Consider the following 26,458-nt stretch of genomic DNA (forward strand, 5'->3'; position numbering starts at 1 on the left):
ACAGTTAACTGCCGCTTGGGTGGACAGTACTTGGAATGTTGCTATTTCAACAAAGCCAGTTAGTTTAGCACAGGACTGGGGACCAAAAGCTGGTTTATCCCCAGGGGATAGATAGCCTCTGCAGTTCCACTCAGGCATGTTCTGGAGTGTAAGGATGGTCCAGTTGACATGTCATTTTATTTATACTGGCCACTTGCATTTCCAGTCATCTGACATCTAGTGTCCCGAGTTGGCTGTGAAAGCCTGTTTCTCTAATTCCAAGTCCCCTCTGGGTGATGGACAGACAACACTGGCCGCTATAAGCTCAACATCATATCCTAGAGACCAGAAAAGCACACCTGCTCACTCTAGCCAACAGTGAACAGGTGACCAAATGATTACCCATGTACTCCAGGTAGATTATACATACATTTATATATTTAACAAGTTTGCATACATGACAGAACTCCAACATGAGAAAGAGCCTGTAACATCTAGAAACACCTGAGTCAAGTCCAAGGCAGGCGGAGCGCTCCATTGTGGTGGTTGAGGATCCGAATCCCATACAGGCTTGAGAAGGCTGAAAAACGGGTATTCTGAAGGGGATCCACTTAAGAAGAAGGAAGTCTATACAAATCTTTATTTTAACATTTAAAACTACATACTCATTCCAACAGCTTTCCCAGGCCCGGCGACCCAATAAGTTACACACACACTCAGGCACTTGAAGGCTACGGACACAGGTGATCACCAGGGAGGGTGGCAGACTGGTACCTTTCCCAGTGAGACCCCACGAGGACACCTTGGGGGCAGAGGCCGAGGGAAGCTGCAGTGGAACCTTCCCTTCAGATTACTACACCAGGAAAAGCAGCATGGTTCTTGGGGCTTGGGCAATGTCACATGTGCTCAGGTGGGGCTTCCTGGATGCAAGGCCAAGGACTGCCTGCTTGGCCAGGGTTACTGAGGGCAGTAGTGATGGTCCGGGAGGTCTCGATGGGGCATTTCTCACAGTTGCGCAGTGGCCGTGGCCCCCGATTCTGTAAGACGGTTTGCTAGTTAGCTCTTTGTTTTTTGGCCAGTTGAAGGTTTTGTGGAGTTGGCTGTGATCCAGGGGTGCTCTAGGACTTCCGCCAGCGTGAGCCTCTGGCTTGAGTTGTGCTTTAACAGTCTCGAAATGAGGTCCCTGGCCCCCTCCGTCACAAAGTCGGGGAATGTGAACTCAACCTGGAAAACAGATGACAAAATCACAGGCCTGGGTCAGAGGTGTACGCGAATACACACCGGCCCTCGGCAGGAACTGAGCAGCAGCACCTTACCCGTGATATCCTTCTGTAGGTCTCCTGGTGGGTGTGTGCCTCAAAAGGAGGCATCCCAACTAGGAACTCGTAGCAGAGGACACCCAGGCTCCAGAGGTCCACCTTCTCATCGTGCATCCGGCCTTCAATCATCTCGGGGGGCAGGTAGTCCAGAGTGCCACACAGCGTGGTTCTCCTGAAACCGATGGAGGCTGGGGTTGACACACTCTGACATACATGTGACACGAGCACTCCCCACGCCCGGGCGTTGCTGTCAGACACGCGCTCACCTACATCCCCACTTTTAGGAAATGGATGGAAGGGAGTGTGTAAGGTCACACACTAGCCATCACACTTCCCCCAGACCAACTCTTAGAAGATCTAGAGAAAAAAGTACACTCCTCTCATCCCAGTCACACTATCAGGATAGTGAATTCTGAAGGCCAGTCTGGGCTTTGAAGCAAGACCCCACCCAGAAAACAATGTTGCTCTGCAGTGTTCCCTGGAAATACTATTTGGAGTCCCACAGGAGCTCTCAGAGAAGTGTCACTACCATTTCAGGCTGGGAGTATTGGCACACATCTGTAATTCCAACATCTGGTAGGATGAGGCGGGGGTACTGAGAGAGGTTCAAGGCCAACCTTGATTACTTCAGTGAAGGGGGGATAGGAAGGTAAGGGTCTACGAGATGCAAGAGGCAGCCACATACTGCAGGGAACTGCACCGGGTTCTTTAACACTTCTGCTGTTTTGGTTGGGGGTTTAAAGATTTCATGTTCATTTTACATGTGTTTTGCCTGCATGTCTGCACATGAATGTTGTGTCCAAGGAGGCCAGGAAAGGGCACCGCATCTCCTAGAACTGGAGTTACAGCTGTGAGCCACCATATGGGTGCTGGGACCTGGGTCCTCTGCAAGAGCAGCCAGTGCTCTTCACAGCTGAGCCACATCTCCAGCCCCCCAATTGTTTTTTCTTATTTTTTTTTAAAGTTTTATTTATTTATTATATATATAGCATGTATGACTGCAGGCCAGAAGAGGGCACCAGATCTCGTTACAGATGGTTATGAGCCACCATGTGGTTGCTGGGAACTGAACTCAGGACCTCAGGAAGAGCAGTTAGTGCTCTTAACCTCTGAGCCACCTCTCCAGCCCGCCCCCGCCCGCCCGCCCGCTCCAATTATTTTTTAAAAGCGAGACTGGCCTCCAAGGAGCTATCACCCTGGCCTCAGCCTTCTAGCTGCTGCTGGGTTTATAGTATGTGCCACCACACCTGCTTGGGCTCAAAAACAAAATAAAACAACAAAAAATATTCACACGCATTATCTCTCCTAAAACCCGCAAGCTGTCTCTATCCTGATGTCATCACTGGACAGGTCATAGTCCAGGCTAATCTAATCATACAACCCCATGACACCTACAGCTCTCTGGTGTTTGTTTCAGTGGGTAGCAGGAGCACCCACTGATGTCATCAGTTCAAACAACCTACCACAGTGCAGCTGGAGACAAACAGAAGTGACCTTAAACTGCCCTACTTTTTTAAAAACAGGCTGAAAACTGTTTAAAGTTACACTTATTTGCATGTTTGTGTATGCAAACCTTTGTGAGAGAACATACCACAGAGCGAGCTTGGAGGACAATTTGGTCAGAGTCGGTTCTCTCCTTCCACCAAACGGTGCCAGGAGTGAACTCTGATGGTCAGCCTCAGAAACAAGCACCTTTACCTGCTGAGCTTTCTCCTCCAGCCTCTAACAGGCTTTTAAAAAGCGGCATTTGGTAATATTTTAAAAAGCAGTCCCCAAAGGTGGCAGAGACCTTGCTTGTCAGCAGGAGTATGCTTTACCCCAAACACCCCATTCCACGGACAGCAAAGCTGCTGAAACCCAGTTCAATTTGCAGAGTGTGCCTACTTTTCAACTGTTGCAATAGATGGCGCCTCTGCTTCATCTTTAGCAGGGACGGTAAAGGTCTGCTCCTGCTGTTCACACACGCAGGAGTCAGCATCCTCAGAGCTGCACACACCCCACGTGGCTTCGAAGTTCCAAACAACTGGCACTTGGCTCTGTTCTCCACCGCGCCAAGGCCCTCCAGTGCACATCTTGTGTATCGACCATACATCAGCCATACCTCTAAGTTCATTGCCCTCTCCCATTAGCCTCAAGGGACAGGCAGCCTCTGTAAATCAAGGCCTAGAGTGCCAGAGCCCAAAACGGTCACAGAAAAAAAAAAAAACTATCAGGTCTACATTGCTCCAAAATACTCCTAGGTCAGCCAAGACCCCTTATTTCTTCAGGGTGACTAGCCTTTAGTTAACAGTCCCTGCCCCCACCTCGTCCAAGGTTCTGCTAACTGCTTCCACCTCTGGAACCCCATACCTGGAAGATGGAGCGTGCACAGACCACCCGAAGTCTGCGATCTTCAACTCTCCATTTGGCCCAAGAAGCAGGTTCTCTGGCTTAATGTCTCTGTGGATGACTCTCTTTGAATGACAGTACGACAGAGCGTTGGCCAGCTCAGTGATGTACTATTGGGGAAAAGCAGTGAAGCCCGGGTTAGGATTTGGGAAAGCAGAACTGTGAAAGCTGATCCAAAGGAGCCAGACCAACACGGTTTTCACCTTTTGAAGAAAAAGGGGTAAGTCTATAACACAACTGCAGACGGCTAGACCCATCAGGGCTTAGTTAATTCTAAGCTAACACCAGTGATGTGACTTGTAAGGCAGGGAAGGCCCTGGCCGTAAGCTGGAATTACGGTCCCACCAGGCAGCCGAGGAAGAACTACACCATTAGCAATCTTGAACACTTAAAGGGCCCTGACCAGGCGCACAGACCTGGAAGGAGGAATCCCGCAGTCTGCTTTGCATCCCGTGACTCCAGATAAGTATGTTAAGTTTTAGTCAACATCAAAGTGTGTGAGCCCAGAAGAAAAGGCGAGGCAGGCAGAGGCAGTCCTTTTTTCCTCCTCCCCAGAGTCCCTGAGCTGGGCTGTACTTGGGCGGCAGCTACTTACTCAGCTTGTATGAGACACCTCCGTTAGTCATCTCAGGACAGAGCTGAGGGTGGCACAGAGTGTCCCACTGTGCCAAGTGCATATGTAGTTGGCAAAAAACTTAGTTTTCCCAAAAGGAAAGTAAGGCAGGAAAAACACGCCACTGTCAAATAGGACAATTCTTCTGTAGTCCACGGTAGAGCCCAAACTTGGGACCCTCAAGAAGCTGGCCCTCACTGCACACCGACAGGCAGAGGCCACAGTGGGCTTCACTGTTAACGCCATTGGCAGCAGGAGCGAGGGTTAGCCTGTGCTCCCTGGCACCATTTCCCCAGACCTCCCAGGCTGTGGGGCTGGGGCTAAACCCCTTACACCTTCTACAGTGACTTCAATTCCAGGAAAAGTAAACAGGGGGTTGGGGGGGGGGGTGCTAGTCTAAGTAACAAGGAATCTAGAAAGAAATATTCTTGACCTACATCCAAATGCACACACTTGGACTGAAGCCTTAAATGAGAAGTATAAATGTGTGGACGACATTTATGTATAAATCAGGGGTCTGACGTAGGATAACATCAGAAACCGGTGGACAATTTCCTTATTTACCTTTAAAAAGAAAGTTGGCCAAACAGGTGATTTATTTTTATTTGTTTTGTTTCTCTGTAGCCCTGGCTATCCTGGATCTCGCTCTGTAGACCAAGCTGGCCTTGAACTCAGAGATCGACCTGCCTCTGCCTCCCAAGTGCTAGGATTAAAGGTGTGGGCCACCACCGCCTGGCTAATGATTTATTATTAATGGCTAATTAAAGAAAATGATTAGTGGAGGTTGCTGTAAAAATCAGGTAGGCATGTTGGCAGCCTGTAATTCCAGCACATGGAAAGCAGACAAGACGCAGAAGAACACTGCTGTGCTTTAAGGGAGGCGAGACCACACTGCCGTGAGAAAGGGTGGGGAAGGGTGGAAAGGAGGCAAACACTCAGACTGGGAGGAAACATCAGCAGACACACAATAAAGGAGGTAAAGGAACCAAGACACAGTAGGGGGAAAAGCACCATAAAAACAACAAGAGAAATACAGGCATCTAATGAGATATACAAACAACAGCCAGTGTCATCAATACTTGGAAACTACAGATCAACAGGAAGAAGAGACCGCTACACCCTATCAGAACCACTGATGTCCAAAACCCTGACAGCAAATGCCAGAGGAGGGAGAGTCATCTTCAGTGACAGAACTGCCACCAACTGACCCAAGCATAGTGTGTCATACATGTACTGGACCATATAACTAATAAGGAGGCAGAGGAGGATGCTCTTACCACTGGGGTGCAGCGTACAGTGCAGCCCAGGGACAGGGGCGTCCACAATGGTCCACACATAATGATGAGCTGAGGCATCAGTCCAGCTCGCTACATCAGGGCGATGAGCACTGATCACTAAACACATTCTCCCTTTCTCTGCAGCTGAGGACCAAACATCAACAGCTCAGCAGCAAGAGCTCCCGCCCTTGGGTTTCCACTAACATTCGCCAACGGAGGAGCCAAGATCCTTACGGAAGGAACGGCTGCTTCCAGGGGCAGGCCCAGAAGTAAAGAAAAAGCCAAGCACTCTGCACCAGAGAGAAAGCACATACAGCCAAAATCCCCACAATGGCAGTTTACATAGGAACCAGGAAGAGCTCCCAGCAGCCAATGCTGGAACAACATAAAACACGTCCTCTGCATTCTAAGTAAAAGAAAGAGGAGAGACAGCTACCCTTCTAGAGGACCCGGGTTCGGTTCCCAGCACCCACACAACCATCTGAAACTCCAGCTCCCTCTTCTGGCCTCTGTGCATGTGGTACACAGATAAACATGCAGGCAAAATATTCACAGATGTGGAATAAACTAACAGGACAGGAAAAGCAGCCTCCCGGCCCAGACTCACACTGACTTCACAGTAGAAGCAAAGGACAAAGATGCCCAGGCACAGGACACTAAGCTTACCACCCCAGCAAGCAGTCATGCACATTACAAATGTACAATGGTGACATGTGACAAGACTGCTCTTGGAACCAAGATCTTCCTCAGTATCCACACCCCTGTCTAATCACAAGGAAAACGAATGCACTCTGAAGAAAAGTGTGGACTTTATTGCTTTAGTTATGACAAAAGCATATTAACTAAAGTTGTTGTTAGTAACTGAGAAATAAGGTGTGGGGCAAACAGAAACTCTCTGTTGTTATTTTTGTATCTAGAGCTATTATACTGAAATAAACCCTGTGGTAGTCTGTGTAGTGGTCCCCATAGGCTCATAGGCAGTGGCACTACTAGGAGGTGTGGCCTTGCTGGAGGAAGTGTGTCACTGTGGGGGCGACTTGGAGGTTCCTATGCTCAGGATACCGCTCCAGCACCAGGTCTGCCTGTACTCTGCCATGTCCCACTATGATGATAATGTAATGGACTAAACTTCTGAGCTGTAAGCCACCCCAATTAAATGTTTTCCTTTTTAAAAGTTACAGTGGCCATGGTGCCTCTTCACAGCAATAGAAACCTAAGTAACACACACACACACACACACACACACACACACACACACACACACACACACACACGCCAGCCACTCTATATATGAGGTAGAAGCAGCCTTGATTTTTTTCAAATAATTGATTCTATTAAGCCCTTTCTATGAAGACAGTCAACTCCTCCATAAAGAAAGGGACCTCAGGAAGACAAGGGAGAGAGAAGAACGAGTCTGGACAGTGAGGCACTTACTGTAGCTGTTCTCTGCTCGTCAAACTTGGAGAGTTTCTGGAGCTCTCTATAGACTGTTCCAAGGGGCGCGTATTCTAGAATTAGATAAACTCTGGTGGCATCATGGAAATACCCATACAGCCTGAGGATGTTGGGGTGCCTGCAACAGAGGAGAGAGACGGTGACACCGGGCTGCAGATCCCACTCAGGATGGACTCATGCCGACCCTGAGGGAACACATCAAGAAGGGCGTCTCAGGGCACACATGAGATCTGAACGCTGAGCCCGCCAAGAAAACAGGACTTCATAGGTATGCACACATGGACTGCAAAGTACAAACGGTTTGGGTTGAGTCCACACAGCTCCCTTTTAGAGATCTTTGTTCTTAGTGGGATTGTCAGCTGAACCCCGAATCTCTCCGTGTGGAGGAGACAGTGCCTGTGCAGAGGAGTGGGATGTGCCAACAGGAGACACAACCAAGATGACGGGCAGCAGAGGGCAGGTGCCACGTGGCTGGGCATAGCCTCCCTGAGGTGACAGCACCGCTCACAGCCCCCAGCCCCCACTCTGCTGGGTGACAGCAGAGCTTCAGGACTGGATCTGAGTCAAACTCGGAAAACACTGAAAACAAAAAGGAAAACCAACAAAACACACGACTCAACCAGGGTCTTCCGCAACGCTCCTCCTGAGGAAAGAAACCCCAGGTAAACTCCTTGAGGGATGTTTCCTCAGGCCACATCCATTGCATCTGCAGGAAATGGCAGCTTCCATCATTCCCTGTAGCATCCCAAAGAAGCCGGGAGGGAGTCACTCTGGTCCCCCAGCTCCGGTGACAGGAGGGCCACTCACCGCAGGTGGGACTGGATCTCCACTTCTCTCCGAAGCTGGTGCTCCACCCCTGCCTTCTCCAGCTGGGTTTTAAACAGCACCTTCAGGGCCAGGATGAACTTGCTTTGCTTCTCTCTTGCCAAATAGACATTTCCAAACTTGCCTTTACCTAGTGGGCGGCCAATGTCAAAGTCTTCCAGAGTCCACTGCCTTCTAGAAAGTAACGTGAATATTTAAGATATGAAAACATCTCTACCATTTGCCCATGAGCAGTCAACCTGTTCATGCTCAGACTACATACAGTAAGTACATTCGACATGCACCAACCCCGAACTACCAGAATGAGCCACGAACTTGAAAGGCCAACTTCCCCAGCCCAAAGCAGCACTGCACTCCAGGACAGACTGACAACCCTCACCACCACAGGACAGCTACAGCACTGGCAGCACCCTTTCAGGACCGTGTGGGGACCTCCTCCCTGCACAGCCCCAGAGAAGCCACGGGCTGTCGGGGAGAGCCACTGTCTCTGTGAAGCAGGACAGACCCAGCAAGTCATTCCCAATGTCTTCACAAACTGTGTGTTAGTTCTGTAAGCTGGGCAGTCTTCGGGTCTGTGTTGTATGTACATTGACATGGGATTTTTTTTTTATTTACTACTTTTTAAATAATGAAGTTTTAATAACATTTTCCATGAAAAAATTAATTAAAGAAATAAAAATAACTTTTGATCCCCTGGTAAATTTGACTTTAACGGGGATGGTGTTAAGCGTGGTGGCCTACAGCCAGATGGATATTCTGGTAGAAGAGGAAGAAAGCTTACTTTTTTGAGTCTTCAGTTTTCTGTTTTGATGCCTGTTCCTTTTCAGAATTATTTCCTATATGAAATAAGTTAAAATACTGTTTTTAGAGCAACTATATGAAGTTCTTAAAAAAAAAAAAATCTGTGAACAAAGATAAATCAAAGAATAGTCACATAGCTAGGCAGGGTGGCGCACACCTTTAATCCCAGCACTCGGGAGGCAGAGGCAGGCTGATCGCTGTGAGTTCGAGGCCAGCCTGGTCTACAGAGCGAGATCCAGGATAGCTACAGCTACACAGAAAAACCCTGTCTCAAACAAAACAAAATAAACAACAAAAATCCATCACCAAAATACTGGAGATGCATCAAGCATCATAAACCCAGGCTTTTCATTTTCTTCACCAGGAAGATTACTAAATCAGAAACCATACATAGCCTGTAACCTGCTTCCTGCCACATGGAACCTCATAACTTCTAGGAAATATGAGCAGGCCCTCCTCCAACAAAACCGTGAATGTCTCACCCTGGAGCTTTCCCCAGGAAGAGCTTCCAGAGAGAAATCAGCAGCACCCCCATCCACAAGCTGCCACGGCTACCTTCTCCACCTGCGGAGTGGGCAGCGGACATGCATGTGCTGCTGTGTACAAATTATTAACATCGGAAGAGAGCACAAGCCAGTCACCTCCTTCCAAAGACACATAAAACAAAGGAGCCACTAGCTCAGGAGGATGTGACAGCAGCACCCCTGGGGACTATGGGTGCTAATTCAAGAGCTACCCACATGTGGGACATGTCCCTGTCACCTGGACTCAAACAGCACAGGGGCTCCCCTCAGGTTATATGAATACAGGTCCAAACTAATTTTTCCTTTCATTCTCTCAACTCATGTCTTCAATATCACCACCGAGTGGGCTGAGGACCATGACCCCAAAATACGACTCAAGACCAGAAGCCACCTAAAATACACTTTAGCCTATCCTATCCTGCTGATTGGGAACTGCAGACCTGGGGGAGCCCTGAAGACCCAGGTGCATTTCTAAAGGACATCAGGACAGACAGTGAAGGGATACTGGGGGCCAGCCAAAAGGCTGATCTGCAGGGCAGCACAGGCTTCCTTCACCTTCGTCCTCCTCTGCCCCCTCTCCCTCTATTGGAGGACCCAGGCACCCCTCCCTTGTTGGAGCTCAGGATGCTACATAAGCTTCAGCCACCTGGCCCTTCCGCAGTCACCCTCCCGGGGACTGGTGTATATGCACATAACGTAAGTGGGTTTCCTGCAGACTGTCTGTCTGATATTGGCTTATTTTACAGACTCTTCTATCTCCTTATGAGCCCAGCTTAAGTTTTCTGTCTTCCTACACCCTTACAGTTACCTCTTCCCAGTCATCTTCCAGGTCTTATCACCCAGCTGTCTTGCATATCTGCTTCCTAAATGAAGTGGCAAATTCACCCACACCTCTCCTTTCTGGAGATGTCTTAGGAGAAGTTAAGTGCCAAGTTTTAGCCCCTTCTGTATAAGTGTGTCAATAACTGGCTGTCTACATGCAGTGGCTGCAGGGTTGAGGGGATGCAGATCAAGGCTATCTCAGAGCCTGCAAGCATTCACGAGCTGCTAAATAATCATCAACATTCACCCTGCTCTAGACACTGCTGTCTGAGTTCAGCCTCCCTCTCGGGAGAGCCCCAGAACCAGCAGCAGCCCTTCCTTATATCCAACATCTCCTTCTGCTCCAAACAGCCTCCAGTAGCTTCCCCTTGGCAGGGCCAGCAATTACATCTGTGCTCATCCTGTCTTCTCTTCATCCTCAACAGACATGGTATAGAAGCTAGGGCTTCAGAGGATAAATGCCAATCTACGCCTTTGCTTTTTGAGCAACAGCTAAAAAGAATAACCATCCAAAGCAGTGAAAAGGCTAGCTTACCAGAGCCGGTGGGCTGTGGCTGCTCACTCTTCTGGGGGTTACTGAGCCGGGAGACAGGTCGAGGAACACTGGCAGCTGGCAACTGCTTTGGCACCGGCTTCTGACCTGAGACAAGTTTCTGTGTTTGTGAAGGGACACGGAGGGAGGAGTTGGAAGGACACAGGACCCGCTGGGCCTGGCCACTGCCAGGCAATCCTAGGTTCTGAGAAGGAATCTGCTCTGTCACCAAGACTCGTTTCGGACCGAAGGGAACTGTGGTCTGGGATGGAGAGAAAGCAGGTGTTATTGCTGAGGGTATCCTGAGAATGCAACCAAGTTTCCTTTGTAAATCTAACAAAACTCATAAATACCGTAGATATAAATGGAAATGGGGGCAGAGAGATGACTGAGCAGTTCAGAGCACTGGCTGCCCTTTCAGAGGACCTGGGTTCGGTTCCCAGCACCCACATGGTGGCTCACAACCATCTGTAACTCCAGATCCAGGGGACCTGATGCCTTCTTCTGGCCTCATGTGTCAGCCACACACGGTACACAGACATACATGCAGGCAAGCATTCATTCACACAAAATACAAACAAACAAACCTTCTAAAAAATAAAGTTAAAAGAAGGTGAGATGGAGCTATTTTAATGTGTCTGTGGCTAAAGGGAGGATGCTTCCCATTGTCACCCCAAAATCCTGCGCTATTAACCACTCGGGAACTAAGCCTCCATCCAATGATGGAGACACTGAACTCTGTAAAGTCCTGAAGCCAGGCATGCTGGCACACACCTGTAATCCAGTACTGGAGAGGCTGAGGCAGGAGCAGCACTGAGTTCTAGGCCAGCCTTGGCACAACTGTTACAAAAACTTTCTATCAAAACCTTGTAATGATTTTATGTTTAGGAAAAAGACTGGAAGAAACCTGTGGCTATTCAACAGTATTATCCTCAAGCAATTTTGCAAAACAGTCTGAACCTAAGGTTATGCTAGGTCTTCTTTCCCTAAGCTTGTTACTATTGTTACTGTTAATTCCCCTGCATTTCACTTTCAGAGTACTTATCTGACAGGGTTTCACTATGTAACCCTGGCCAGCCAGGGACTATAGAGAACAGATTAGCCTCTGTCTCAGCCCACCTACCTCTGCCTCCCAAGTACTGGGATTAAAGGCTGTGCCCACCACACCCTACCCAACAGAAATACTTTTTAAGAATGTAATCTCAGCTGGGCGGTGGTGGTACATGCCTTTAATCCCAGCACTCGGGGAGGCAGAGCCAGGCAAATCTCTGAGTTCGATGGAGGCCAGCCTCCATCCTGGTCTACAGAGTAAGATCCAGGACAGGCACTAAGACTACACAGATAAACCCCATGGGGGGAGGGGGGGCCACGGGGAGTGTGTGTGTGTGGAGAAAAAAAAAGTAATCTCTGCCCAAGGGTTAGGGCGGTTAGTGGCACACACCTTTTAGTCCCAGCACTAGGGAAGCAGAGGCAGGCAGATCTGTGAACTCAAGGCCAGCTTGGTCTAAAAAGCAAAGTTCTAGAACAGCCAGGGCTGTTACACAAAGAAACCCTGTCTTGAAAAGAAAAAGATGTAATCTTCAAAACTAAAATGCATAAGAGATTATTAAGAAGTTAAGTTTTCAATAGGAGACAGGGGGGACTTTGACAAAGAAGAAACAAGTGTAGGCTCCTGGAAGAGCGATCGATCGTTACCACACTGCATTATTTGTAAGTGACAGGTCAGAGTCTTGCACAGCTCTCAAGACCCACGCCAAGCACTCACTCAGGGAAGGTGGGGCTTCCTCCCACTTAAAGGAGAGCCTCAGGATCCACCACTCACTCGGAGGGAAGGAGGTTTCAAGTGCAAAGCCATCTCCTGCAGAAAAGGAGGCTCACCACCCGGGAGACCCCCAGGCAGGGCCAGGAAGGAGCCTAAAGTTTCCACCCAAAGCAAGGGTGGAAAGAGTCCCAATAGCAGAACAATTTCCACAGGGGCTGTGCCCATGGCTCTGTGGATAAAGGCTCTTGCAGTCAAGTGTGACAACCTGAGTTACAGTCCCTGACCCACATGGTAGAGAGAACCCACTCCAGCAAGCTGCCCTCTGACCTACACTGTGGCACATGCATGGATGCACACAAACCAAATGCATTTCATTTCAAAATTAAATACAATCGTGATTACAGGTAACTGTTTACCTTAATAGGCCTGGAAACACAGTTTTCTTTACATCTGTCCATGTCACCTGAAGAGAGAAACAGAGCCTTTCATTTAAAGGAAGCCATCTGCTTTAAAGTGCTGGGCAATCTATAACATGTACACCTCATACTTTTCTTGGTACCAGTGAAGCAAGCTGACAAGAAGTTGATGTTTTACCTGATACGTACCCTGCACATGCGTGAGGTCCCTCCCACTCAATCACTGCAGCTCGTCACATCCTCTCTCATTCCCTTCCCTCCCCGGCATGTTCTTTCTGCTTTAATACATAACGTCCACCACACAGCCTGCTTGGAATGCCTCCTACCTTAAAAGCCTCATTAGCCCCACCGTTGCCTCAGGCCATGATCCCATCTCTCATCTCCCCAAAACAGCAAAGCTTACCCACTCTTCTCCTCCCCGCAGGCCCATTGGGCCCTTTGAGTCCCACTGCGTTGCCCGTCTCTCAGCTTCCCTACCACGGCAAACCCAGCACTTACTCGATTCCCGGGGAAAAGGTATTGGCCAGTCACCACTTCTGCCCCCTTCCCTGGTTTATCTATTACCTGGCTAGCTGTCACTTCCTACCCTCCTGGCTTGGCCTTAACTTCTTTCCCCAGACCAAGTCCTCCTCCTTCTCCTCTACATCAGTGACCTTCACAGGTCATGAATCCCATTCAGCTCAGAGATTTACAACTTCAAGTAAGGAAAGTGCTCATGACACAGCAGGCTTGGGTTCGGTCGGGCTTGGGCTCCCCTTTCCAGATATACGTTGTTGTCAGAGGGACAACTGAGCGTGTTGTTCAGAGGCATTAAGCGAAGGACCGGAGCTGTATCCCCCTCACCAGATGCCTGTTAGGAAATGGAGCTCGCAGGCCCAGATGCTAGCTTTAATAAATGACCCTCCATTTTAACTTCCCCATGATTAGCTGCACCAGGGTATCCCTAAGACATTTCTATTTCCTACATCTGTAGTGAAGCCAGGGTTTTGCTTGTTTGGGTTTGGGTTTTGCGGCAGTGTATCCCTATGTATCCCTAGCTGGTCTGCAACCCACTGTGTAGACCAGGCTGGCCTTGAACTCAGGAGATCCTTCTACGTCTGCTCCCAAGTTAAGGGTGTAAAGGAATTTGGGACCATACGCACGCAGCCAGGGCATGGTAGGCAAGCACTGCACTAACCAAACTACATTCACAGGCCCCACTTTTGAGAAAGGCTCTCTCACACTGTATATGAGGCTGGCTTCAAACTCAAGGCTACCCTCCTGCCTCAGACTGCTGATGTGAGCAACTACATTTGGTGTGGGGGGAGGGGATTTTTTTGTTTTGACTATTTTTGAGTCAGGGTCACATGCAGTTCAGGCCGGCTTCGGATCTACTAAGTACTGAGAATGGCTTTTAACTTCTGATCCACCTGCCTCCACCTCCTCACTACTGGGATTTAAAGGAGGGGCCTACCATGAAGGTTTAGGCAGTGCTGGGGGTAGAACCCAGGACTTCCCGGATACTCTACAAACTGAGCTTTAGCGGGTCTACGCTTTGAATCAGACCCTCAAGTAGTCCCTACATCAACTGCTCAAAAGGCTGCGGTGAGGGCAGCACCAGTCCTGGGTCTCTCTCTACAAGGGGGCTCTCGTTCATCGACTGACTCGTCGATCCAACCCAGGCCCCCGCCTCTCCACCCGAAGCGATCCCCACTAAGCCGCAGTTGCTTCATCCATCGGTTTGCACCACCACCATCAGTTTGCAAATTACTTGGTTAGCTGGTGGTCTGGGTCCCATTCCCACCAGAACCTAAACGAAGGAGGGAAGGGGCCATCTGGATCTTTCTTACACCGAATGCAAACCCACTGAGACAGCCCACTACCCCAATGCCACTCAACATCCCCTTCGGTGTGCAGCGTCCAGGCTCGCCCTCGCCCACCCGGTCCCCTTCTACCCACCGGCAGGATCCTGCCTCTGACCGAAGCCTCCAAGCGATCCCGGGAGCTCAGCCGTTACAATTCAAAGGTCCTCCTTTTAAAATAGGAGTTAAACCCTCTCGTCCGAAAGCTGATTGGCTAGAGGCGAAGCGGCGCCGTCCTGTGATTGGCTCACCGTGAACGCGACCACAGGAAGCTCGGTCCGTGCCGTAGCTGGGGCGCAGGCGCACTGGGCCGCCAGAGGCCGGAAGTGGTGCGCCAACGGCCTGTCCGATCTGTGGCCGTTCTGTCGCTCGCCGTGCTCCCCAGGATCGGGCGTTTTCCCGGTCACACAGCGGCCCTTTGGGTTCAAGGTTGTCGCGACGGTGGTCAGCTCGGAGGAGGTGAATGAGCGTCTCGAACGTGCCAGTGAGTAAGATGGCGAGAAGGGCAGGCTTGCGAGTGAGCGGCAGGTTGCTCGGCGCTCTGCTGCGTGCCCTGTGCGCGTGCGCAGTGAGTGTGCACTCAGAGCGATCGATCGGGCACGATTCGCGCCTCCATTTTTCTAGAAGAGCGGGAGACCGAGACCCTGATCGGGGGTACGGGGTTCAGAGGGGGCGGGCGTAGGGGGACGGGTTGGTGCGGTTGGCTGGGGTCTGTAGTGGGCTGCGTGAAGGACTGGAGCTAGCGGAGAGGATGGCGGGAGGCCGTACGCCCCAAGTCCGTGTCCCAGAGTTGGTCGGCCAGGCCTGCACCCCGAGCCTCAAAGGGCCTCGGCCCCGGCGGGTCCCTGCTTTCCTCCTGGGCGGGGTGGTCGCGTGGCTTCTCCCTGGGACCCCTGCATCCCCGGGTGTTGGCAGCCTTGGGTCGGGCTCTTCCTGCCTCGTGCCTCAGCGTCCCTTCCGGCGACCTGTGCTCCATTGGAAGTTCGGTGGGGAATTAAATGGAGGCTCAACCACTTTTTTTTTTCTTTTCTTTAAGTCTCGTGATACAGCCCCAGGTGTTCCCTAGCAAAGGTAAAGAGATGGCGGTAGGTCAGTGGTTTAAGCTGTGGGCTTCGGAGTACGTAGACTTGCCCTCAACTTTTGGGGCTGACTTTAGCTTGAATGGGTGTCCTAGATTCTTGGAACTCATTTCATCTCTGTTGTGTCTTACGCAAGGGTAGGTTTGTATACATTTATTTCTAACGTAAGTGCACGAATATATTGAATGCCTTCGTTTAGTGATCTAATGCCAAGTAGGTGCTTGGAATCGTTTCTGGCAGTAGGAAGTGCCTGATGTGTGTTAACTGTTGAGGACCCCCGTCAGTATGATGCTGTGTGTGGCCTTGTGGGTCTTTTTGTTGTTGTGTTTTTGTTGTTGATTCGGTTGTCACTGAGTCTAGAGCGTCTGGCAGGCTGAGCAAACACTGTAACCCTCGGCTGTATCCCCAGGCCTACCTTCCTACTTGCTGTCCCCAGACTCCTGGAGCCTAACATCTAACCACACACATACTGATTATTAGCAAAGTATGTACCCAAGTTGATATAGAAACTGTCACCTTTAGTTTTGTTTCATTTTCATGGACTGGAGAGCTTAGATATTTCCAAATAAAACTGAGAGCACAGTCTTCAGATCTGCATTTCTCATTTGTTTTGGTAGCATCATTTTAAGTTTGTTTGTTTGTTTGTTTTGATTTTTCAAGACAGGGTTTCTCTGTGTAGCTTTGTGCCTTTCCTGGAACTCGCTTTGGAGACCAGGCTGGCCTCGAACTCACAGAGATCTGCCTGCCTCTGCCTCCTGAGTGCTGGGATTAAAGTCGTGTGCCACCACCGCCCAGCTTAAGTTTGTTTGTGACAGGGTCTCACTATGCAGCCCTGTGACTTCCGGTGTAGACCAGGCTGGTCTCAAAATCCCAGGGAGCTGCCTGCCTGTGGCTCCCAAGTGCTGGGACTAAAGACAGGCCACCATGCCCAGCATTTGGCAACAATTTAGCTTAGAATTTTTCCAGGACGTTGAACTTGGCTTATTTTTCATTTTCTGAGCCTCTTTTTTGTGTGTGATGTATTTGTGTGTCAATTTACTACCCCATCAAGTAGTATAATTATAGTAATAAGCTCAGTGACCTGGAAATAGGTTTTAAAAATAATAAAAGTCACTCGCAGATTAGCCGCCCAGCTGGTGAGGACAGTAAAGTAGTCCAGTCACCGAAAGAGTGTCAGCTGTCTGCCTACTGCAAACACCCCTGTTAAAAGACGAAACGGAAGGGATAGCGACAGAGGCTAAAGTTCCAGGTGGGTAGTTTAGCAGAGGAGGAGGAAGGTGAGGGGTTCTACTGCAGCCATGAGTGGCATGGTTTGGGTAGTTTCTATATGCCAAGCACCCCCTCTGCACCTTCTGTACACCATCTCTATTAGCCTCCAGTGACTTAGGGAACAGCCGAGGACCCTGAACCAAGGAAACCAAGGTCACCACCCAAAGATAATACAGCTAGTCCAGCTGAGAGGGAAGGATGTGACTACTCCTGACCTAGGGGACCTGCGCTGCCAGTAACTGAGGAGTGCCTCTGCCTTTCATCAATGCCTCTTTTCTCTTGCAGCAGTCAGGGAAACCGTCCTCTTCTGCAAAATGTACAGAACCAAAGTGGGTTTGAAGGACCGCCAGCAGCTCTACAAGCTGATCATTAGCCAGCTGCTCTATGACGGTTATATCAGCATTGCCAATGGCCTCATCAATGAAATCAAGCCCCAGTCGGTGTGCGCACCCTCGGAGCAGCTCCTGCATCTCATCAAACTAGGTAAGCTAGGAATGTGGATTCATAGATCCCAGAATGGCATCGTAGATGTCTGCCCGGGGCAGTGTTTGAAGTTATTTCTGTGTAGTTTCAGTGTCCAATGTGTGCTGAGTCCAGTGATGGGTACTGAAGGGGTAAGTGAAGTCCAGGTGAGGAAGCTGGTTGTGATGTATTTTATTTCTATGAATCATCTGGACATTCTCCTCAAGTCTCGCTCAGGTCTCATGGCAGGTAGCTCCACTCACCCCTTTAAAGATATTTCTTCTGTCTTCCCCATGCTCCTTTGCTCAGTTGCTGCCAGAGTGATCCATTTCCCTCATAACATACTTTCTGAAAGTTGCTTTGTTCTTTGAATCATTTCCACACATTGTTAACCTTCCCACCAGAATCTCTGCAGATACCAGGACCTTGTGTTGGTCATTGGTAGATATATCCTGGCACCTGCCTTACCCTCAATAGGGTTTTGAAACACCTAGCTGTGTCCACATGTCATCCCCAACATTTGTGGGAAGTTTGTTTTGTTTAAGGTTGCTTTCAATCAGCAGGTGGTCTCCACAGCTCACACACACACACCATTATTCTGGGTCAGGATGGAAGCGTACATAATGGAGAGATTTGGTATGTTCACAAAAAAGATTTCCCTTGACTTGAGAATGCCACTTGTAAAACTGTCCTGAGGAGGGAAATGGTAAATTAAAATGTTGCACAAAGAGAAACTTTAAATATTTTTAACTTTAAATCTAAGATTTTAATTCTAGATAGCCATAAAAGTGTATAATGTTGAAGCAATATAATGTTAAAGACTTGTTCTGATAAATTTTATTTTAAGTGTTTAAATGATCAAGCAAGTTCCAAGTTACAGTACAGGCCTATGTTTGTTTTGAAAAGCAAGAGTTGTATGCATGGGAAGAGACTACAAGAGTTCTTCATGTGTTTTGATTCCTCCTGTACCAGTTCCAGTTATTGTTTATGCGATATATGAGGTTATTTTTGTATCCAACACTTTGTTAAGGGTCTTTTTGAGGGGTGATTATTAATATTACTATTACTGTTTTACTAGTTTGAGTGTTTGGCCTGCATGTATGTCTGTGTACTATATGTATGCAGTGCCCCTGGAGGCCAAAAGAGGGGATCAGATTCCCTGGAACAAGAGTTGCAGGTGGTTGTGAGCTGCAGGTGGTTGTGAGCTGCTGAGAATTTGACCAGATCTTTGGAAGAGCAACCAGTGCTCTTAACAGTTGAGCCATCTCTCCAACCTCTGTGTTTTATTTTGGTTTTATTTTTTCTTTAGATTTACTTTTTGTTTTATGTGTATGAGTGTTTTGCCTGCATGTATGTGCATGTTCCACATGAGTGCCTGGTTCCCACAGAGGCCAAAAAAGGTCATCCAGTCTCCTGAAACTGGAATCGTACATGATTGTGAGTTACCATGTGGATGATGGGAACTGAACCTGAGGATAGGTACTTTTAACCCCTGAGCCATCTTTCCAGCCTCCTTGTTTTCTTTTGAAGACCAGGTTTCATTATGTACCCCTGGCTAGCCTGGAACTTATTCTGTAGACCAGACAGGCCTCAGCTCACCTGCCTCTGCCTCCCATGAGTGCTGGGATTAAAGGTGGGCTCCATCATGCCCAGCTTTTTGTTTGCTTGCATGCTTGTTTGAGATCAGATTTCTTGTCTTGCAGGCTATCTTGAACTCAATATGTAGGTGAAGCAGATCTTAAACTTATGATCCTCCTGCCTCAGCCTCCTGAGATCACAGGCAACTTTCGTAACACCCAGGAAACATATTGTTTATAAACTTCAGTATATTTCAGTATGGCATTCTTTCAAAAGCATTTCACTAATGTTAGAAGCATAACTAATTCACACCAAAGCTGCTACTAACTGATCATAGCCCTAAAGACTGGAATTCAGGGCTGGAGATAAAGCTTGGTGACAGGGTATTTGCCCAGCAGATGTGAGGCCCTAGGTTGTCTCCAACACCACAAAACAAGCAAAAATCACCTCCCCATTCTAAATGGGGACAACAAATGAACTACTGGGCTGCTGTTTTTGTTGCATTTTATAGGTGTTGTTAAGAGTGAGTTTGGCTGTGGAAGTATTCCCTTTCACAACCCATTCTGCCTGCAGCAGTGTGCATCTTGCATAGGATAGACAAGGTGCATGATTTGTCAGACATTTGGTGGTGGTGGTGGTGGTGGATTCATCTTCACTTCAGATCCAGAACTTGTCTTTGCACTTAACAGCTTTTCTCGTGCTCTTAATTTTGATTCCTTCAGGGATGGAAAATGATGACACGGCGGTCCAGTATGCGATTGGTCGCTCCGATACAGTTGCCCCTGGCACAGGGATTGACCTGGAGTTTGATGCAGATGTCCAGACAATGTCGCCCGAGGCGTCCGAGTATGAGACCTGCTATGTCACTTCCCACAAAGGCCCATGCCGCGTGGCCACCTACAGCAGAGATGGGCAGTTAATAGCCACAGGGTCTGCTGATGCTTCCATAAAGATACTGGACACGGAAAGAATGTTGGCCAAAAGTGCCATGCCAATTGAGGTACCATTCCCGCCTACCATTGCTCCAGGCAGCATGGCTGTGTGGTCACCAGCTCTGGCTTGCCCCCTGGGACTGTGGGCTTGGACCAGGTGCCTCTGTACCTTGAGCATCTGTCTCTCCTTTTCTTGTTGGTCCAGGTCATGATGAATGAGACTGCGCAACAGAACATGGAGAACCACCCAGTGATTCGAACTCTTTACGACCATGTGGATGAAGTCACATGTCTTGCTTTTCACCCTACAGAACAGATCCTGGCCTCAGGCTCAAGGGATTATACTCTAAAATTGTTTGATTATTCCAAACCGTCTGCAAAAAGAGCCTTCAAATACATTCAGGTTAGAGGTCAGAGGAGCCTTGACTTAGTTAGATACAGTCTTTTACGGTTATTTTCTTAGATTCGGGTGTTTTGTGACTGTTTTTCCAGGTGGTCTCAGTGATCACCCTATAAAGGACATGCCCTAGGTGGCACTTAGAACAGACTCCATTGGTGTGTAGGTCACAGCTGTCCTCTGCCCAAGTTCATGGTCACAGGTCTGAGGATTCACAGTGCACATCACTCTCAGGACTCCTGATGAGCTGGGCGTGGTGGTCACACTATAATCCCAGCATTCAGCAGACTGGGAAGGAAGACTGTTGTTACAAGTTCAAACAACCAAAACAAGCAAAAGTCTGCCTTCCCTAAAAGTAAGTTACAGGTACTGACATTCTCAGTTGGAACTGTTGAATGTTTCAGAAGAACGATTGGTGGCCCGATGTTGGGTCTGTGTTACAGAAATGCTCATGTTTTCAGAAGCAGCTTCCATCATTCATTGGTTGGTTTTGCTTAGTATTTGCTGCCCTAGGGCAGATTAGAAAAGCGCTTTTTCATCTCTGGCTACGTGAGTGCAGCTCCCTTAATCCGTTTGCAAGGATCCATCTGATCTCACCCCATGTCCGTTTGCAAGTGAAGCTCCTGTCTTGTTTTAGGAGTAAAATGACCAGTAAGTAACTTTAGGAAGAACCAGTTTCCTGCGTCCCAGGAAGTGCTTTTGTCCCCCTCCTGCTTCCTGCAGCTTGCTCGGTCAGGTGCTGGTAACTGACATCGTGCCTCTCTGTCCTCACAGGAAGCTGAAATGCTGCGCTCCATCTCTTTCCACCCTTCTGGAGACTTTATCCTGGTTGGGACTCAGCACCCTACGCTTCGCCTTTATGACATCAACACCTTCCAGTGTTTTGTCTCTTGCAATCCCCAAGACCAGCACACCGACGCTATCTGTTCCGTTAACTACAATCCTAGTGCCAACATGTACGTCACTGGCAGCAAGGACGGCTGCATCAAGCTCTGGGATGGCGTCTCCAATCGATGCATCACAACCTTTGAGAAAGCTCACGATGGCGCGGAAGTCTGTTCTGCCATTTTCTCCAAGAATTCCAAGTATATCCTCTCGAGTGGAAAAGACTCTGTAGCTAAGCTCTGGGAGATCTCCACGGGGAGGACGCTGGTGAGGTACACAGGTGCGTGAGAAGATGATGCTGGCATTTCTCGGGGATCAGATTCCTGCAGAATGAGATACACTGGAGAAAAGGGGAGGTTAGAGAAGGCTTTGGCCCATCCCTAGGCCAAGACAGGCAGCTCCAAAAGAGATCACCAGTGTCCATATATATGAAGTAGACCCAGCAGACAGGAAGTAAAGAAAGCCAACTCAGCTCCCCCATCAGTTCCTGTTAGTCTCTAGTTTGTAGTGGCTGTGCCCACGGGCTCCCTTTATGGTGAGTCTTGAATTTCCCAGCGCAGTACTTAGTTCAGATGTGGGTACAGTGAGTGCTGTGTGCTGCTGCGCCTTATTGTGTTCCCCAGCAGCTAAGAGTGTTGTTTGACAGGAACCTCCTGGGAAGTTCCACTGCCTGCCTCTCTTGTGAGATGTGTGTGTCTCACTACACTGAACACACCACGGTTATAGCTTATTATAAAGGGGCTGTCTGAGTTAGCATCTTGGAGAGACATGGAAGAGCTGGTGACTTTCAGGCCACTAGGGTGCAGCACTGGTCCTCTCTGTGGCACAAGCTAATTGCCTAAAGCTAGTCATCATTATCCTTGGTAACTTTATGATACTTTATATGGTGTCGTTTTGGAAAATATCTCTTAACAGGTACTTCTTGCATGCAGAAGTGATCAGAGTGAACATGGAACTGCTCTGTTTACAAGTGACAGCCCTTGTTTTCCAGGGAATAATGCACTAGGACGGACATGCACCGGACTGCTGCCAGGAGCTTAGATGTTTGCGAACACTTGGGGTGTGGTTTATTGGCTTGATTTAGTAGAGAGTTGGCAATTGTTTTTCCTGAAGGAATGTCCACATTGCTGATTTCCTAATTCCCAAGGCAGCACCCTGATAGTCAGCATGTCAGGGTTTCCATTTTGGTTTGAAGATTTACTTAGAACACAAAGTGGTTTTGAAGTAGTGATGGGAAGGGGGAAACTGAAGAGGACATTGGATGAGTTAAGTTCATCGTGTTTTTTTACATAGTAGGCAAGTCAGTAATCATAATCTATAGATAGGCTATGGTTAAGATTTAAAAAAAAGCCAGGCGGTGGTGGCGCACGTGTTTAATCCCAGCACTCGGGAGGCAGAGGCAGGCGGATCTCTGTGAGTTCGAGGCCAGCCTGGGCTGCCAAGTGAGTTCCAGGAAAAGGCGCAAAGCTACACAGAGAAACCCTGTCTCGAAAAACCAAAAAAAAAAAAAAAAAAAAAGATTTAAAAAAAGAAAAAGATGAGCCCAAATTTACAGGAAGAGTGAAAATTTGCAGTATTTTATAAGAGAATTTAAAATGGAAAGTCAGTTATAAAATGAACTGTAAACCCGAGAAGTAGAAGTGAGGGCCTTCGTTATTGGCTCACCAAACCATCTCTGACTCAAAGGACTGTTTTAGTTTATTGGTGGAAGTTTGAAGAAGTCAGCACATTTTACTGAGGGGTAACTTGATAAATATTTCAGAAAGGTAATTGAGTGTCGTGTCAAAAATTTAAATATGTGGTTTCTGTCACACTCTTGGGCAAGTCTGTGTATCTGCACACAGATTGATATCTGTCACCATTACTGGCAGTCAGTGGAAGTTAGGAACTTAGGCAAATGCAAATTAGAAGCCAGAGTTCACTGCTGAGCATTGAGTAGACCTACCTCCCACCTGTTACTCCGTGCAGCCTTTACAGATAAGCACCCCTGGTAGCCTCTCCTGAACACTGGCACGGTGGGGCTTGGGTGCCATTTGCTTTCCTCCTCAGCACCCTCGTTGGTAGACCCTGGGGAGGTGAGAAAAGGAAGGCTTGAGTTAGGAAACCATCTACCCAAAGTCATGGCCCTCAGGAGTACACATCCTACTGACTACGAGGTGTGTTTTTCCTCTATAGCCATGTTCCTCTTATGGATCTGTACCTCAAGCCTGAATGAAAGTAGCATGTGACCTCTGGTTTCTGCAGTTAGAAGTGCAAGGTATTTGGGAGGCTGTCCACCAAAATACAGCCTCATTAAGCAATGAAATGCCCTGGCTGTTTTATTCTTTTGTACATTAGGTGGTATTTGCAACATAAAAATGTCTTCTCTATATAGTCATGAAATGGTAAAGCTTCCCTTTGAAAGTTGGGTGCTCACTAGGTGTGATGTTAGGAGCTTATCCTGAGGAGATAAAGCTGTGTGCAGAGGATTTTACAAACACTCTTCATGAATACAAGCTGAGTGCCCAGCAGTAAGATAATCGTTAGACGCCAGACAGTGCCCCGCACCATGGGTTTAAACTGCTGTAGAAGATAAATGATGTAGGTTGGTGTTGGCCTTCAAGTCCATCAAAGTGAACAGTTGCCTTGGGTAGTGGGCCTGGAGGTGACAGTGTTGACACACTGCTGGAACAGTGTGAGGGTCTCAGGCTGCCCCTTGCTGCACAGGCTAACATGTTGGTTTGTATGGCAGGCGCGGGTCTGAGTGGACGACAGGTGCACCGGACACAGGCTGTGTTTAACCACACTGAGGACTATATTTTGCTGCCGGACGAAAGGACCATCAGCCTCTGCTGCTGGGACTCTAGGACAGCTGAGCGCAGAAACCTGCTGTCCCTGGGCCACAACAACATCGTGCGCTGCATTGTGCACTCACCCACCAACCCTGGCTTCATGACATGCAGTGACGACTTCCGAGCTCGGTTCTGGTACCGGAGGTCCACCACTGACTGAGCTGGCCCCGCTCCTAGGGTTCTTGTCTCAGGAGTCCCCCTCCTCCCTGTGTCCTGCCACCAGCTGCAGTAGTGAGCAGTTTGTACCATCTGAGGTGGGTGTGCGCCGCCTGGCTCCTGCCTTGGATCTGTACTTGGAGGCTCTTTTTTACCTTGCTGTAGAGTTGCGGTGGGAAAAGTTGGAAACAGACTGTGCCGTTGTCCTGGTGCAGTGATTTCGCTGTGCTTTCCACCAGCGTAGTAAGTGCAGGACTTGCCATGGCTGTTGACTCTTGTTCCTGGAGAAGGACAGACTATTGAAGGACTTCGTGGCCCTGGGGGAGTCTCTCACTGCCATCAGGGTCTTTTGCCACCTCTTGCGCCTGTCCTGCCCCCTCTGTATTTCCTTTCCAGAGGCATTTTGGCTCACACAGAAGTCTGCAGCTCTGAGGATCTCGGGTTTTGTGCCATGTGGAACCACCGTCCAGGGATCCCAGTCCCATCTTGAGGTGACGTCATTGGGTAATAAAGCTCAGATCTACAAGCTCACTGTTCCTTCTTCTTCACGTCAATACACCTAGGGTTTCCAGGTGCCCCGTCTGCACTCAGGCAGTGTCCTCTCGATACCAGCAATGCCCACCGTTAGGAACGGGGACTGGCCCAGAAGCCATTGAAGAGGAAGACCCAGAACTTAGGGCCTGCCTTGCCGAAATAGCAAGCTTGAAACCAGCCTAGGCTAGGCCCACCTTTAATCCCAGCTCTCGGGAGGCAGAGGCAGGTGGATCTCTGTGAGAGATCCTAGACTAGTCTACATAGTAAGTTCCAGGGCAGCTAGAACCACATAGTGAGACTTTGTCTCAAAAAACAAACAAAATGGATGGTAATGATTTGATGGGACCCATAATCAAAAACGTATGTAGTCTAAGCCACAAGAGCTTGCTAATGCCCCTGGCCTGGCAGTAACTTCTAATCTGGGTGTGCAGGGGAGCACGATCTTGGGGGTTGCTGCAGTGCACCATCTGATGCGTCTCTCTTGACATGTCTGGGAAGCAGACAGTGTCTCCCTGGGTCTAGCTGCACATAGGTAAACCAGCCCTGTGTGCGCCTCTTTCCAACAAAGTTTGCTTTCTCTTTCTGAAGAAAACCCCTGGGAGCTGGGCAGAAGTGCCTGAAGCTGAGATCACTGATAAAGCAGTGACTAGGCCACAGTAAGTCATTGCTGCGGTGTGGAACATTCTGTTGCAGCATCACCCTTGGGGTGCGGGGGTCACTGGGTTTGGGGTCACAATCCTAAAGAGCTGTATTTTTGTATCTACACTAAGTGTGAACTTACACTTTTATTTTGCACTCTGATTCTCCAGCATTGGAGCCTGGCCACCTGGGGGTGCTACCTGTAAGATAAGGAAGCCGCTGGGTAGGGACAAGGGCAGCTGCTCTCTCCACAAGCTCCCCACTTCATCATCCTCTGATTTCCCTGTTACACTACAAGCAGAGGCTCGTCACCTCTGTTCCCGTCTACACTCCCAGCACAAGCTGCCAGGATGTAGCCGGTCACCTGTGAATTAAAATAATAATGCCGCTTCATGCAGTCCCTGGGTTAGTCTCAGTGGCTGTGGTTTCAGGACTGACAGTTACAAGGGGAAATTCTCTTCTCTGTTTCCAAAATGGTTTCCTCCTCTCGCTGTCCCTTCCTTTTCCCTGCCTTTTAAAAACCACATTCACCTTTGAGCTGGTGTCGACGTCAGGAATATCCCACAGACTTGGTGTTCACATCTAGGTAATTGTACTGCATAATGCTCCAGCATTTGAGTGATGAATTTATATATGGTCAGAATAACCTATGCCTTCTATGTTATTTTTTAAAGATGTGATTTCTAAAATAAATCTTTTTATATAACAGTACCGTAAAGCTAGTTTGTGTTTTTGGAGGTTGCTCTGAGCCGTCCCACACTTGGATGGCAGTTCTTAAGCCGGAATGGTGGGCAGCAGCGTTGCACAGCTTGGCAGTTGTTCTAGAAATCCCAGCTGTGTTCCCGCAGGCTCTTTACTCTTCTCTGGACAGAAAGGACTTGGATATGGCTCCCTTCAGATCAGTTCACGAAAACTCTGCTTGCTTGCTTTCTATCTCAGTTCTTTGGAAAAGCAATATAGGAAGTCTGCTCTCAGCTCTGGCCTTGACTTGACAGGCAGTGAAGGTGGTCATTTGTGTGGCCTGTGTCCCTTGGGTGCTCAGAGGCCTTCAGCTCCATCCTCCAGCCTGCACTTGAATGAACAGTTTGCTTCAAGGCCCTGTGGTGTGACAGGTTGAGAGGTGAGGGAAGACATTGCTCTCA

General features: G+C 48.7%; 2 protein-coding genes across 7 annotated transcripts; one reads left to right on the forward strand and one right to left on the reverse strand.

The window, feature by feature from the left end:
• Nucleotides 1-595: 595 nt before the first annotated feature.
• On the reverse strand, nt 596-15,098 carry Aurka (aurora kinase A). 2 transcript variants are annotated; one of them, XM_076571273.1, is made up of 9 exons: nt 14,806-15,098; nt 12,714-12,760; nt 10,539-10,797; nt 8,638-8,692; nt 7,839-8,030; nt 7,011-7,149; nt 3,648-3,796; nt 1,296-1,470; nt 596-1,203 (listed from the first exon to the last, which is right to left on the reverse strand). In XM_076571273.1, the coding sequence occupies exons 2-9, from the start codon at nt 12,753-12,755 to the stop codon at nt 1,036-1,038; spliced, it is 1,179 nt and encodes a 392-aa protein (XP_076427388.1). In that variant the 5' UTR covers nt 12,756-12,760; nt 14,806-15,098; the 3' UTR covers nt 596-1,035. The 2 variants fall into 2 exon arrangements, with proteins under 2 accessions (XP_076427388.1, XP_006985419.1); XM_006985357.4 differs by having other exon boundaries at nt 14,652-14,859.
• On the forward strand, nt 14,881-24,669 carry Cstf1 (cleavage stimulation factor subunit 1). 5 transcript variants are annotated; one of them, XM_016003854.3, is made up of 6 exons: nt 14,881-15,013; nt 17,188-17,385; nt 19,665-19,942; nt 20,080-20,277; nt 21,046-21,436; nt 23,888-24,669. In XM_016003854.3, the coding sequence occupies exons 2-6, from the start codon at nt 17,217-17,219 to the stop codon at nt 24,145-24,147; spliced, it is 1,296 nt and encodes a 431-aa protein (XP_015859340.1). In that variant the 5' UTR covers nt 14,881-15,013; nt 17,188-17,216; the 3' UTR covers nt 24,148-24,669. The 5 variants fall into 5 exon arrangements, with proteins under 5 accessions (XP_015859340.1, XP_015859338.1, XP_006985417.1 ...); XM_016003852.3 differs by having other exon boundaries at nt 14,905-15,038; XM_006985355.4 differs by having other exon boundaries at nt 14,905-15,038; nt 17,191-17,385.
• Nucleotides 24,670-26,458: the final 1,789 nt, after the last annotated feature.

This window comes from Peromyscus maniculatus, chromosome 4 (assembly GCF_049852395.1).
Source record: "Peromyscus maniculatus bairdii isolate BWxNUB_F1_BW_parent chromosome 4, HU_Pman_BW_mat_3.1, whole genome shotgun sequence".
Classification (NCBI taxonomy): domain Eukaryota; kingdom Metazoa; phylum Chordata; class Mammalia; order Rodentia; family Cricetidae; genus Peromyscus; species Peromyscus maniculatus.